This window comes from Fistularia commersonii, chromosome 15 (assembly GCF_037954325.1).
Source record: "Fistularia commersonii isolate RoL2024-O1a breed Wild chromosome 15, RoL_Fcom_v1.0, whole genome shotgun sequence".
NCBI classification, from domain to species: Eukaryota; Metazoa; Chordata; class Actinopteri; order Syngnathiformes; family Fistulariidae; genus Fistularia; species Fistularia commersonii.
In genome coordinates, this window is record NC_141298.1 from 2,188,761 (window position 1) to 2,204,323 (window position 15,563).

The following is a 15,563-nucleotide window of genomic DNA, read 5'->3' on the forward strand; positions in this document are numbered from 1 at the left end:
ACACTAGGAGGAACCAGGAATTGAAGCAGGAATGTTCGGCTCAAGCAAAGAATTGTCAAAAGCAAGATATTTTTTTTATTTATTATTTCTTTCATTTCTGGGAAGTGTTTTGTGTCTGGATGAAAACCACAATAATGCATTATATACAGTAAGAGGAATCAGATTTGTCTCTGCTATGTTTTTTTACTTCTCCATATTGAAGAGTTCTGTCAATACTTGCTTGAAAGAAGTAAGTGAGCCTACTTGTACAAAATAAGTTATTTAGTTCTGTTTAATGTCCTTCAGAGACAGGGCATGATATTTTACTTCACATATCCAAGTTTTCTTTGGACCATGCATGATTTCTTTGAGAATAGTTGCCTGCTTCAACACTGGGAAGCAGAAATAAAGAGGGTGGAGGATTTTAATGACTCAAAGCCAACAGTCTGGTGCAACATAGAGAGTGAAAAGGGGTGAAGAAATGTGTGCAAGCAGGTTGGAACGGTTGGAGAAAAGTGTCAGGTGTGATAAGAGTATCTGCCAAACTGAAAGAAAGGCGTACAAGATAGCAGCAAGACCAGCAAGGCTATGTGTTTAGAGACAGTGGCACTTAGGAAAAGACAGAAAGCAGACCTGGAAGTAGCAGAGATGAAGATGTTGAGGTTCTCTTTGGGAGAGAGGAGAATCTACAAGATCATGAATGAGTCCATCAGAGAAACAGCATAAGCATATGTTGTATGTTCAGGAAATAAAATCAGAAAGGCCAGAGTGAGAAGATTTATGGATGTGATGAAAGAGCACATGAAGATAGTTGGTATTGGAGAAAAGGATGAAGAGAATACAGTTAGGTGAGGGGAGGTGATCCCCAGTATGGAAGGCCCAAAGTAAAAGAAGATGAATTTTGATAGCTCAGTGGTCATTAGTATTGTGCCATCTTCACTTTGGGCCTCACTTCAACTCAAAAAGCACCCCACCACCACCATCTATAAAAGACATAGTTAATATTTCTGCTGTCATCTACTCAAGGCTAACTCTGAATTGCCAAAGGAAAAGGAGGATTAAAAGCTAACCCCAGTTTACTGCTAAACATCAGCACCAACAAAGGGTGTCACCGTTTTCGTCATTTGTTTCGGGGAGAGGGAAACTGCTGTTGGACAAAACGTTATATTGTTAATTTAATGAAGCATTCTACATACACTAATATAGATAAACATTTATTTTATTTTTCCAAAGGTGATGGTGTCCCAAAGGAAAACAGTCCTTTTATCAACAACACCGACAACGACAAAGGCAACAGTTATGATGGCACCAACATGGCACTTTTTGAGGTAATCGACTATCATGTGAATCCTCTCGAAAAATGTCTATTTGCTTGTTTATTCTAATCAGTAATCATATGCTTGACTGCAAAATGGTACATTAATATTTAGCAAATAAGCCAGAGATCCCCAAACATAGCTGATAATTTGTAACATGAAATTCATATGATATTGGATTGAAATAGTGACAGGTTTGCACTATAGTTTCCCCTTAAAATCTGCAAGAAATTCTCTGAAAGTTGTTGCAAATGCTATGAAAAATAAATAATTGTGCATACAGATTTGCTGACACTTTTAGGGATGGAGGTTGTACTATTCGCAGAACTTAAATTTGGGACCTGCTTTAGGCCATGAAAAGGAAATCCCAAGTTTTCACTGCTTCAGTGACCTATTGTAGACAATGATGAAATTCTTGCCACATGGAATTAAACAAATCCTTTCAAATATGAAAAAGTTGAAAAATTGTTGACCTTGAGTGTTAAATCCTTTTGTTTATCATTGCAGGAGGAAATGGACAGCAACCCCATGGTGTCATCGCTCCTCAATAAATTGGCCAACTACACCAATCTCACCCAGGGGGCCCAGGAGCACGAGGAGGCTGATGATGATGAGGGCGCAAAGAAGAAAGCGGTCAAGGTACAATAGAGCCTCACTTTCTTGCAATACCTCTGTGCTTTTAGGTTATGACATCAACAACAAGAACAGACTGGCACCGTGTAGCTGTGAACCTGCTCAATTTTTATTATGTAACAAGTTCTAGTACCCTATTGTTTGCCTTCCGTAATATTTTAAAATATTGAGTTTCTAGGGTATCTGTCAATCACATTGGTTTTTAGAGATTCTGTGTGCCACGACATGTCCACATGTTTTGCAATTTACATTTTATTACATGTACAACCAACACTGGAATTAAACATAAATCTGTTTTATGTTTTATGTTAACCACAATGGTCAGTGTTGATATACATCATCACTTCCTCTTTAAAATTCCATTTTTACAAACTTTGGTTCTAGAACAGTCAGTGCTGTCTGGATAAAGTCGGGTGCAAATTCATGTTCATGACGAATGAAATACGAACACGTTCCATGATTTAAAAACCTTTAGAACATACTGACTTCATTACGGGGTCACAATATACTCTAGTCTGATTTCATCATACTAATTAATATCAGGAGCTCAAAACATTTCTTCTAAAGTTACAAAAGTAATTCCATAACCTTGCAGAACTTTGTTTATCATTAAATTGATGCTTACAACAAACCCACTTTAAACCCTCGTTATGCTCCATCTTCACTCAGAGCCCTCAGATGGGAACCTTCATGGGTGTGTACCTCCCCTGCCTTCAGAACATTCTGGGGGTCATCCTGTTCCTGCGCCTTACATGGATTGTCGGCACCGCTGGCATCTTAGAGTCCCTGGCTATCGTTGGCTTGTGCTGCTCATGTGTGAGTATCTCATCACCTCTGCGACTGTTATTCTTTCTTTTACATGAAATGCGGCTGGTGTAATTGTCTTTGTTATTACTTAATTTACAGCACATTACATTACAGTCATTTGGCAGACACTTTATCCAAAACGACTTACAAAAAGAGCAATTCAGTCACCGAAGATCCAAAGTACCAGTAGTCGGAGGTCAGAAGTGACCACTCGACCAAATAGCCATCTCAGAACCATATACATACATACATTCATTCCATTTTTTTTTTTGTTTATTTATTTTTTTATTGGGGGGGGGGGGCTAAGTGCAATTAGTAGGGTAGTAGAAGCTGAATTCAAACAGTTTTTGTCCATTATGAAAGGATTTAGAACTTAAGTCATCAAAGAAGTCATGTGCAAGGTTATGTAAGAAACTAAATGTAACTAGATTGAATGTTTCCTGGCATGTTTTGATGCTGTTGGGCCAAGATGCTACAGCTGCTGCCCTATACAAATGTTGGATTAGCAGTAGTAATGAATGACCGGCAAGTTGACTCACAGTTGGCGACTGATCCTTGCTATATTTAGCCTCAGTGACTCTCCATTTCCCTTATAGAGCTATCTTCTAATGGTACCTGGCAGCTTGACATGTAATCCCTTCATCTGCAAAGTGTCAGAAAGATGGCAACATACACACCCACACAGTGTCTATATTTGCCAACCCCACAGCAGACAATGGATTACCTCAACTCAATCAGGGAAAGTACTTAGAAAAACTAGGGTACAATTTCAGTTGAATGATTTTTCACTTAATAATGGAGGACTCTAATGGCACACCATCACTAGTGGCATTAACTAAATCCAAGAGAGTTCTAGGCGGAAGGAACCTTGATGGAAAATGCTGATCTTTCTATTATCACTCAGACTTATATGCAGTATATATATATATGTTTCAGATTTAATCACAAATATATTGCTGTTTAAAAACCCAAGACCCCTACTCCAATACTGCAAAGTAATTAGTTATTAGTAAGTATAGGAGAAGTTGCCACATTGCTCCGGTTACGTAAGAAGAGAGCTAAGCTTAGGCAAACAGGTGAATGCTCCTTGCTCCTGTTTGACTTGGCAGTCAAGGTCCCAGATTGTCAACATGCTCCAAGAACATGCTTTTTGCAATCTACTCAGGTTTGCCACCAGCAATATTTACAAATTTTGCAAGGGTAATTTATAGCAATTCAGCCAATAGCACTTTGAAAAGGTCACGCTTGAGTCAGGTCAAACCAGTTCACAGGAATTAGTTTTCATATTTAATTATTTAGTGCTTCATTATTCATGATTCACTACTTTTCTGCGTCTTTAATACTTGAGCTGATTACCTGATACAAAAAAATGGGGGCTGTTGCCTGAATATTTTTTAAACAAATAACTGAAGGCTTAGCAAAAATTAAAAAAAAGTTTGGACTACTGAAAATAGATATGCATATGATAATTGAAAAACATGCGGATAACCCCAGAGATGTATTCGGAACCACTCTTAACCACTCTTAGGTTTGTAAAAGTACATAGCATCACCGTGATATTCCTTTTTTAGCTAATGAGTTTTTCCTTTTGAGTTCTGTGCTCCTAAACAGCTAGGTAAAAGTGCATAATTTTTTGTATTTTTTTCACAAAACATCCCCCATGAATCCTGTTGGATTCATGAAATGTCCACAGAACCTCAGACCTGCAATCTTCTATCATTTTTTTGGTCCCATGGACGAGTGTATCTCGTGTAGTATTGAAATTACATAAAAGAAGAACTAAGGGAAAAGGAAAATGCCTCCGTAGGGCAGCTAAAGAACTTGTTTCATCTGGCTTGAGTGTAAGCCAAAGTTATGTCACAGTTTAAAAGAAATAGTGATCTAAAACATCTGTTGGTTTCAGCAGCATTTGTGATTGATTCCCGTACTTTGCAATAGCAGCTGAACACAGCAGTGAATTAATATACCGTGCTTTTTCATGTATACATTAAAATGCCATTTTCCCAACATAGATTCCTGTTGTTAACAAATGTTGGATCAAAAGGCAATATAATGGTTATTTGATCAGTATCTAGGCCCCCAGGTGGCCCCCAGGTTTACACAGTTCTTTTTAAGAGGTCTCTCTTGGATCCATAGCGAACCTTTAAAAGCAGTGCATCAATTAACTAATTATTAGAATATTTAAATCATTATTTTCAAACATTTCTTTCACCCATAGATCCCTTGTGCATTATGATTGAGCCTCAGGGTCCTGCGCCCCCCGTTGACTCTTTATTATACTTTATTATACTTTTGATAATCATAATTTGACGTTGCTACCCCTGTGGCCCCAAATTGACCCTCAGGGATAAATAAAGTTTATTCCAAATCTAATTCTAATTCTGTACACCGTTTGTGAATGTGAAAATGGTCCCTTCTCAAGCACAGCTCAGCAATAACATAAAATTCCTGTCATCTGCTAAATACTGAACAACAGTACGTTATGAACGGTTAATTATTATATTCAGATACAAACACAGTCATAACATATAACACAGTCATACAACAGTTTTGTTGCTCATGAAGTAAAAAAGACACCATTTTTATTGATGTTGCTCTTATGCATAGTGGCTTGCAAGCACTCAAGCAAACTAATAATTATTGGCCAGTGCTGTATTTGCTGTGAAACATGAAAGAGCTGATTTGATAAGTAATATCATTTTTGTGTTTATTTTCCTGTTTTGTCTTTGAGCTCCTAGTTTTATCTCTGTAAATTTCAGTTCCAGTAGAAAGATAATGGTTGCCTGACTACACAAAGATGTCCCTCACATAATGAGAATGTCATAAAAGCACTTTTAAAAGGATGCTGCTTTCATATTGAGAGGTTCAAATACAGGGTATCCTTATCAAATGGTCAGTAAATAAATCAAATATCGAAACTTAAGCGTATACATTGCTTCAAGATAAAATATCAGTGATCTATTATCTATATCAAGATTAATAGAGTTATTACTAAATATGAAGTTTAAATTTTGAATGGCTATCAAATATGATGATGTTGTTATTGAGAAAATGGTTGGAGAAATGCTAAATCTGCGTATTTTCACAAATTGTAACAAATTAGATTAGAATTTGCTCTAGCTTTCTAACCCTCATTATGAGAAGTAAAGGAGTAAGATTTTGTCTGCCTACTCTTCTGACAGATCGTTTGGATTAAAGCTGTTTTTTTTTTCCAATTACATTGGGCAACTGCAGCCATGGTTTTGCTGGTGTTCTGGAGAGCAGGGCCTGGTACAGATGCCTTTTTCCAGAAGATAGCACCGCACCACACTGAGATGGCTATAGGTCAGCCAGGCTCCTCAGAAATTTGATATCACAGTATAAGACGAGAGAATAAGAATACATTCGCCTTTCTCAAAAAAAAAGACAATTTTCATAACTTGACTGCAGTCATTCCATTCATACCTTTGTCTGATTAAATCTAATATAACCCTGCATCTTATGATTTGTATTTGTCTTCAAAATATTCAATATCTTAAAAAAAAGGAAACATTTCATATCCTTTCAAAATAAAATTCAAGTATTGATTGAAGCTTTTCTTTCATTTTCTGTTATTTCTCATTTGTTAATAATCTTGCTGAGGTTGGCTTATCCTGTTTGTATTGTTTTGGGTCTTGTTGTGCTGTTATAATAATAGCACACCTGGTTTATTCCTCACTGGATTGCCTTGGCATCTTTGGATGCACTCAGACTCTCCTTGCATTGAATCTATTTGTCATGAGTGGTCGAGTTCAAGCTACAAGCTGCTTTGGATTTCTGTTGAAGTGGAGGTAAAATTACCAGCTAATTGGCTTTCCTCCAGCTTGTCGGCCACTTTAAAACCGGACACCCAGCAAAGAGCTCGAGATTATTCCTCGTCTAAGATAGTGAAGGATTTTCTCATCCTGTCCCCACTTCCTTCTCCCCCTTCGATTCACCCTATGCGTCCATATCTCTATTCTTTCACTTTCGTGTCACCACCACTCCCTCTTTCTGTCAGCACTTGAGCCAAAACTTCCATGTCTTCTTTTATTGCAGTCATTGTTCTTATTATCTACTGTCCCTCTTCCCATCTCTTAACTGTATCCTTCTTTGGAAGCTGTTAACTGGCTGAGCCAATGTATCCTTGGCAGGAATGATCATTTTCACAGAAAAGCTTCTACTTATTATCCAAAAGATTAAGAGCAAAAGCCCTTAAGAAGCATTTCAAACATCCATGCTATCCACCCAAATAGCCGAGAAAATTAAAATTCACAGTATTACACAATCGTAACATAGGCATGAATGAGGATTTGTCTGTTCCTCCACAGACCATGCTGACGGCTATATCCATGAGTGCAATTGCTACAAATGGTGTTGTGCCAGGTAAGGTGCTTCATAAGACACCCTTTTTCACAAATTATTTTTCAGTAATATGTTTGTTGCTGATTTTGGCGCTATTTGTTATCTGCAGTTTTTTGGTTGTTTGGCAGTATTTTTGTATTGACATCGTATTGACATGTATTTGACATTCATTACTATATTTAAGACCCTTTTTGGCAAATAAGTGTAAATTCTCACTCAAATGAGGTATTCTCATACTCCTGTTTTCTGAAACTTTCCCATTTTTTTTTCATGAGTTTATTGATTTATGCATAACATCAGCCATAGGCCACAAGCTTCCTTTGCTCCATCAAAGACAAAACTGTAGTTTCTTGTCCTTGTAAATCTCACTCTTTGTTTTCCCACAGCTGGAGGGTCATATTACATGATTTCAAGATCTCTTGGACCAGAGTTTGGTGGAGCCGTGGGTCTGTGCTTCTACCTTGGCACAACATTTGCTGGTTCCATGTACATTCTGGGTACCATAGAGATTTTGCTGGTGAGTTAGCATTTCTTCTGTGAGACTGCTATCCTCCTGTTTCCTATGACAAGACAAGGCCCACTCCACCAACTTATAACTTATAATCAGCTTATACTTCTAACTTATAATCATGTTTTGTGTCGCCCCACTCAGACCTACATCGTGCCTAAGGCAGCCATCTTTGTGGCAGAAACAAAAGAGGATGAGGTGGCTGCCCTCCTGAATAACATGCGTGTCTACGGCACGTGTTGCCTCGCCCTCATGGCAGTTGTTGTCTTTGTCGGCGTCAAATACGTCAACAAACTTGCTCTCGTTTTCCTTGCCTGTGTCATTCTATCCATCCTTGCCATCTACGCTGGAGTTATCAAGACCATCTTTGAGCCTCCAGACTTTCCGTGAGTCCAGTGTTCATTCACCTCAATATTCTTACCTGATCAAGGACACTTTCGCATTTTGAGTAGTTGCAATAATCACCCATTTAGACAGATTCAATATGATTGGCTCATTTGCTCAATGTTAAAAACACATTCTGACAGAACCTTTTGTCAGTCCCTCTGGGCTCATTTCATGCGCATTTCCATGTACCTTTCGGGAGGTTGCGGATGTTTAGACAAATGCAACAAGCAGGGCAGTACTACCGGAAGTCATGGGGGCAGTGTAACTAGCGAAAGGAATAGAGAACAAGAAGATAACAACATTGCATTGATATAGCCAGGGAAAAAATTTGACATCCCCATGCCGCAATGCATCCGTGTCTCTTTCTTAGAATTCTTATAATCACAATCATGATAGTTTCAGACAATAGCAAACATGATCACGATCATTATTGTCTGAAACGAAATGAATGCGGAACTTTGAACTTGGAAGTGAACTCTCTACTGCTCCCTAGTGAGTGAGCTGGCAACATAAAACACGAATTGGACATGTAAGAGCAGTGACATTTGATAACTTTTGAATGCAGCATTAATGAGCCTTAGAAGTAACTGGTCTCATCTTATAGAACACTTTACACTAGAAAGCGTTAACTCATTCTCACACGCACGCACACACACGCACACACACACACACACACACACACACACACACACACACACACACACTTACTCACACTCGTACTCTCAGGGAGGATTTATTGTGCTCTTCTCCGCAGTGTTTGTATGTTAGGGAACCGCACTCTACAGAACCACAACTTCGACAAGTGTCTTAAGGTGGATTCGATAAACAACGAGACTGTGACCACCCAACTGTGGCAGCTGTTCTGTGACGGACCCGAACTTAATGCCACCTGCAACGAATATTTCACAAACAACAATGTGACCAGTGTGCAGGGCATCCCTGGCCTGAAGAGTGGAGTCATTTCTGGTAGGAACAGTGAATTTTCTGGGAAGACTTTTGGATGAAGTTATCAATCATTTTATGTTCACATGCTTTTAATCTGAAATACATATCTTCTATACATTTTCATACCAGGAAAAAAAGTCATGCGGGATTTGTATTTGTCTCACTGAAATCTACCTATCTGTCATACTGAATGCGTTAAATGCCCTTTGAAATCACAAGAATGCGTATACAGGTTTTGTGTTTTTTCTTAAATTCTCCAAACAACTGTTGCTGTCATAATTCTTGCAACAGTCTGTTCAAACCCCTTACCTACCCATGACTTGTCTCTCTGCTGTCTTTGAGTAAAATTTGATTTTCCTTTGTATCCCTCTGTTCTCTTGAGCCCTCAGATCTTAGTAGGTGTCCTTCCTGCTCAGTCCCATTTAATACCATTTATTAGCTCGACAGACTCTTTGGAATGGTCACTTAATATCAGTGCTGTAGACTTGTGGGATTATCATGGTGATCAATGTCTTTAACACACACGCAGAGGATTTTTTGCTTTTTAATTTCAATACACAGCTTTTTTGGTGATTTTTTGATGATTGTTTAGCCGAACAAAATATGTACCTGTCAAGGTGGAATGCTATGATAAAGTCCTGTGTCTCTCTACTCCACTCAAGACAACATGTGGTCTGAGTATGGCCCTCTGGGTATGCTGGTGGTGACCAAGAACCTCACGTCTCTTGGGGGAAGCGACCCAGCCCAGGATAAGAACATGCCTTATGTAGTCAATGACATCGCCACCTTCTTCACACTTCTAGTCGGCATCTACTTCCCCTCTGTCACTGGTAAGGGTGTGAAAAAATCTATTTGCAATATCAGCGTCCTGGTTGTATTTTTGTTTGTCTATAGAATTCAGATTTCGTTAATGTTTCCTCTTTCAGGTATCATGGCGGGATCAAATCGGTCAGGTGACTTGCGTGATGCCCAAAAGTCAATCCCAGTTGGGACCATCCTGGCTATCACTACCACCTCTATCATCTGTATCCTTAAAACATTTTCAGAAAACAGAAAGATTCCAACATCGAAAAAAAGTATTTTATTTAACTGTTTTTGACAGTTCTTTGTCGTACTGAAAATCTGAAGTTGCAAACTATTTTTAGCTCCTGTTAAAAAGGGAATTGTACATTTTTTAAATTATATTCCGACCCCTCATCATATGACATGCACTGCTGAGTCAATAGCCCTTCTTTCTAACAACTAGCTTCAAAGCTTGTGAAATTACAAAGTTGCTCCTCTCTTGCCAGGTTTGCTGCGTTCATGGGTTCATAGTTTGTTTGCAGGAGCACTTGGGGCCTTAAGAACATGACAAGATTAGACTATGGCAAAGTGCTAGTACAGTGGTGTACATACCACCTCATAGTGACAACAGTTTATTCCATTTCTCTCATACTTTCGAAAAAAAAAAAGGAAACCCATGTATCATTTTAGTTTTTCTCAACATTTTGTCCCAGACGTTACCTGTGTGGTCCTATTTGGTGCCTGCATTGATGGTGTTTTGCTTCGAGACAAGTAAGACTTTTCGCACAAATCCATATTCAAATATTTACTCACGTAGCGCATGACAAAATTGCCGTCATGAAATGTTTTCAGGTTTTCATAGTGTCATCTCCTGAGCAGACATAACAATTTCAAGATGTAACTTCACTATATAGCTCAACTCCCTGTGTTGGACACATATTTACTCACTATGAAGGTTTTTACTGATCCTTTGTATATATATATATATATATATACATATTTTATTAAGGTGAAGGTGAACAATGACTGGACAGCTAAACATTATACGTAATACCAAATGCAAAGCATCAGGTACAATATAATTTTAATATACCTAAGCTGTATGTAACTTAAATGAATATTCCAGGATTTTCTTTACACTACAGGTTTGGTGACTCTGTGAAAGGGAACCTAGTTATTGGCACGCTGTCTTGGCCCTCACCCTGGGTTATCGTGATCGGCTCCTTCTTCTCCTGCTGCGGTGCGGGCTTGCAAAGTTTGACAGGGGCCCCTCGCCTCCTGCAGGCCATTGCACGAGACGGCATTGTACCTTTCTTACAGGTATAAACTGCACTCACCGCACACTGTCAAAACACATCCTTCAGTTCAGCTATCACACTTGTCTGCGTTGTCTGTTCTAGGTATTTGGTCATGGGAAGGCTAATGGAGAACCTACATGGGCTTTGCTGTTGACTGCAGCAATCTGTGAGATTGGGATCCTCATCGCCTCTCTGGATGCCGTGGCTCCCATCCTCTCAATGTATCTGTTTCTTTAGTTCTATCATATGTCTTCTTTCAATGAAAGGAGATAAACCGATAAAGTCTCCCATCACCCAATGCATTTTTTCTTCCGACAGGTTTTTCCTCATGTGCTACTTGTTTGTGAATTTGGCCTGTGCAGTTCAGACACTTCTGCGAACACCTAATTGGAGACCGCGCTTCAAATACTACCACTGGTGGGTAATGGGTAATACTTAGGTATTGATTAAATCTTGTGATGAATGCTAATATTAAATGTGTGTCAATGAAAAAATTGCAAAGGTCTCCGCTGTTCATTCTGAACCGGAAAACGTTTTGTCCAGACTTTGACCCAAGTCATGAGTGTGTTTTCTCCCACAGGGCTCTGTCTTTCCTGGGAATGAGCTTGTGTCTTGCTCTAATGTTCATTTCATCCTGGTATTATGCAATCATTGCCATGGCCATTGCCAGTTGCATCTACAAATACATTGAATACAGAGGGTGAGAATAGACTTTTTGTGTTTTGATTTATCGAGTCTTACAAAAGGAAAAATATTGTAGGAGGGATCTTGAATGAATCAGCATATTCTATCAAAACATGGGGTAAAAGTATATTCATACTGAACTTTTCAAATATGTGCAGAAATATGGATGTGCATAGGTAAATTATGTGTTTAACAAAAACAAATGGGGAGAAGTTATTGGACACTTGTACGGGCAATATATATATTTAATCTTCTGTATTTTTTTTTTCAATTTCTGTATTCCTCATTAGGGCAGAGAAAGAATGGGGTGACGGCATCCGCGGGCTCTCCCTCAATGCAGCCCGCTTTGCTCTCATTCGCCTTGAGGAGGCGCCACCACATACAAAGAATTGGAGGTAATGCACATCTACTGTGAAAGGTTGATGCAACATGTTACACTGAAAAAGGACTTCATGTAGTTACAGGCTTCTGCGGTGTTAAATGTCGACCCTTGTTCACTGGCTCCCTTTTATAACTTATTCTAATTTTTTGAAGATGACAACTGAAATTGAGTTAAACCACCCTCTGCACACTTCAGTTTATCACTTTCTACACCTCAAGAATCTCTTTCAAATAAGTTATATGAAGAATCCCTGCATGCCATTCGTCATAGTAAATGTAGTGGCTTTGGTCATTTGAAGACTGAGCACAGGACATACATACCATAATCGATGGCCAATACTCAATTCAGACTGTAGAAATAGAGGGCAGTACATACACAGCTATTCATAAATTTGATTTAAATTGTACTATCTATGACTATATTAAAAAATATCAAGCTATGTAGCTCAGAGCAATATGAATTGTGTTCAAATAAAAAGACATATTTGATTTATTTGATCTGATTTTCTGCCCCCATTATATTTTTTAATTGGAGCATTGCATCAGTTGACTGTAAAGCTCTGCAGGAAAATACCCACAAATATCTAGCCTCTGAAAACTTGAAGGATTTGGGTTTAGACCATGATGTGTTCTTAAACCCACAGAGACTGTAGTCTGTTGATATTTAACACGTGTTTGCCTGTTATCTTGCTGTATTCAGGCCCCAGTTGTTAGTGCTCCTGAACCTGGACTCTGATCAAGCGGTCAAACATCCCCGTCTGCTCACATTCACCTCTCAACTGAAAGCAGGGAAAGGCCTGACCATAGTTGGCAATGTGATTGAAGGAACCTATCTCACCAAAGAGACTGAGGCAAAGAGGGCTGAGCAGGTCTGGTAAAATCCACAAACTTGAACACATTATACAGCGCACTTGTTATATACCCTGACTCAAGACTCAAGACAATACTCATACAAGAGTTCCTTTCAGCCAAGCTGAGAAATCTTAATGATAACTGTTGATGAGTAATTTTACTTAATCCACATCTTATATACAGATACATTTCTATTGAGGGGCATTGTATGTTCTCAAATTGCCTAGAAGCCTTCCACAGAATAGTTAACCCTGCCATCTACTGGCAAACGCAGCCTCAGCCATCTGCTTCTGACCTTTTAATCAGACCATTTTTAATCAGTAAATTGCTCTTCCTATGAAAGCAATCACATACTGACACTGAATTTCAGATTATACAGACTTTCATGTTTACTGGATGTACAGTTATGTAGAATATATTAATATGAAAGTCACTCAGTAAGTACATACCATCGCTCACTTTTGATATCCTTTTTTTTCCAGAACATTAAGTCTACAATATCAGCAGAGCGCACCAAGGGCTTCTGCCACGTTGTCGTGTCATCCAACCTCAGAGACGGCGTCTCTCATCTTATCCAGTCTGCTGGTCTGGGAGGCATGAAGCATAACACGGTCCTGATGGGCTGGCCAGGAACTTGGAAGCAGTCTAACGACCCACAGTCATGGAGGAATTTCATAGGTAAAGAGCGAAGGAAAATATTTTTGATAGACACTACATTGCCGACTGAAAGTTTTTTGCCCCCTTGAAGTTTCAAAATCAGTGTCTGAAATTCTAATCGACACAATGTTTCCTTACATGTAACTGCAAAATAGATTTCAGTACTCTAAGAATTGATTTTTTTTTTTTTGGGGGGGGACGACGACGACTGTGATTTCTCTTCCCAAAGGATTATGGGGGAAGCTTCGGAGTCCCATCCATCACTCATAAGAGAAACAGCCTGGTGTTTTCTTAAAAAACCTGTTAAAGCCTGTTTAACAGTGTTGTGATGTTTGTTTTGTTGTGTTCTTTCTTAATACCAGAGATCAAGAAATCGTGATTTTTTTTTATTCCCCCAACACATTTAGAAATAGGCCTGAATTTGCAAATGGGATAGAATTGCAGAGAAATTTTTGGAGAGTCCATTATATGTTGACTATTCACACATGTATTTTTGGTGGAATTCTGACAAAATCTAATAAAATCGATGTCTCATCTCCTTTGTCTATCCAGAGACAGTCCGGGAGACAACATCTGCCCATCTGGCCTTACTGGTGGCCAAGAATGTGGACAGCTTTCCTGCCAACCCAGACCGGCTGGGTGAGGGTACCATTGACGTGTGGTGGGTGGTTCATGATGGAGGCATGCTTATGCTGCTGCCCTTCCTGCTGCGCCAACACAAGGTCAGCTCTTATGCATGGTATCATTTAAAAATGGAAGAAAGGAATGGGCATCTAAACATTGTTGAAATTCCCATTCCTTTCTTCCATGGTTGTTTCTTACTCTTCCTTATCATAGTTGTTGGCTATATTGAGTTTAAGAGAGTGTATAATGCAAATACAACAATGTGACAGACAGCACAGAATACTTTAGACAAATTTACAGTAGCGCTGTGGTTACTGCTTCCACCTCACAGCAAATAGGTCCATGGTTAGATTCCAGCAGGAGGCCATAAATTGCCCAGATGTGTGAATGAGAGAGTGAATGGTTGTATGCCTCTGTATGTGGCCCAGTGATCACCCAGCAACCAGTCCAGGGAGTACTCCACCTCTTGCCCAGTAAGAAATGAGATAGGCTCCAGCAGCCCTGACTGCAGGATAAGCGGTGTAGATGATCAATGAATAAATAAATGAATGAATGACTTTTCAGGCACATGTGTAAAATGCAAAAGAAAAGGTTCTTTGTAAAAAAAAAAAATTTTTTTAAATTTAAAAACTGTAAACGTCATCACTCCCAATACTGCCTGGCCTGTTGAGAGACAAATGTTACTCAGTCGTTCTAACAATCATCCTCTAGTCAATATATACCTTCATCAACCCACACAAGATCCTCTAAATTCCAAGGTAAGGCCATTCTTAGTGTTTCTGGAATGCAGCTTCAACTTTTGGTATCATTCTCGTGTAACTTTCATGTCAAAAATCCCTTCCCTCTGAGGGAGTCAGGTCATTGATATGTTTGGAGAAATTATACTTTTGAGTACTGAAATTGAGTGAGTATTATAGTGTCTCTGCAGAAACATCATCGTTAAGGTCCAACATTTGATTTTAGAAACTAGAAAAATGATTTTTTTTGAGTAGAGCTCATCAAGACAAGAACGGCTGATCTGTACCCCCTCCCAATCCTTATATTTTCATGTTCAACCTTCATAAGAACTCTCCCTCTTCTCCTCTGCAGGTATGGAGGAAATGCAAGATGCGCATCTTCACAGTGGCCCAGATGGACGACAACAGCATTCAAATGAAGAAAGATCTCCAGACGTTCCTTTATCACCTTCGATTGGATGCAGAGGTGGAAGTGGTGGAGATGGTGAGAAATTACGATTTACCCTGAGATATTTTTTTCAAATCCTTTGGTTTCTACATATGCTTCTTTTCCAGTTATCTAAAAAGTCTTGTTTTTAGTCCTGGAGTTTATATATAACGTTGGTCAAAA

The 15,563-nt window shown here is 39.0% G+C and overlaps 1 protein-coding gene across 8 annotated transcripts in view; it reads left to right on the plus strand.

Moving 5' to 3' along the window:
• slc12a7b (solute carrier family 12 member 7b) overlaps positions 1-15,563 on the plus strand; it is a 58,009-nt gene that overhangs the window by 32,467 nt on the left and 9,979 nt on the right. For all 8 annotated transcript variants that reach the window (XM_086160199.1, XM_086160202.1, XM_086160198.1 and 5 more), the window contains exons 2-20: positions 1,213-1,307; positions 1,803-1,934; positions 2,598-2,744; positions 7,064-7,118; positions 7,484-7,614; positions 7,750-7,991; positions 8,747-8,958; positions 9,600-9,767; positions 9,864-9,962; positions 10,434-10,491; positions 10,866-11,040; positions 11,121-11,239; positions 11,337-11,435; positions 11,599-11,718; positions 11,993-12,097; positions 12,784-12,952; positions 13,418-13,613; positions 14,145-14,314; positions 15,306-15,437. In XM_086160199.1, coding sequence (XP_086016325.1) covers positions 1,213-1,307; positions 1,803-1,934; positions 2,598-2,744; positions 7,064-7,118; positions 7,484-7,614; positions 7,750-7,991; positions 8,747-8,958; positions 9,600-9,767; positions 9,864-9,962; positions 10,434-10,491; positions 10,866-11,040; positions 11,121-11,239; positions 11,337-11,435; positions 11,599-11,718; positions 11,993-12,097; positions 12,784-12,952; positions 13,418-13,613; positions 14,145-14,314; positions 15,306-15,437 — 2,624 coding nt within the window. The remainder of the gene's footprint in view (positions 1-1,212; positions 1,308-1,802; positions 1,935-2,597; positions 2,745-7,063; positions 7,119-7,483; positions 7,615-7,749; positions 7,992-8,746; positions 8,959-9,599; positions 9,768-9,863; positions 9,963-10,433; positions 10,492-10,865; positions 11,041-11,120; positions 11,240-11,336; positions 11,436-11,598; positions 11,719-11,992; positions 12,098-12,783; positions 12,953-13,417; positions 13,614-14,144; positions 14,315-15,305; positions 15,438-15,563) is intronic.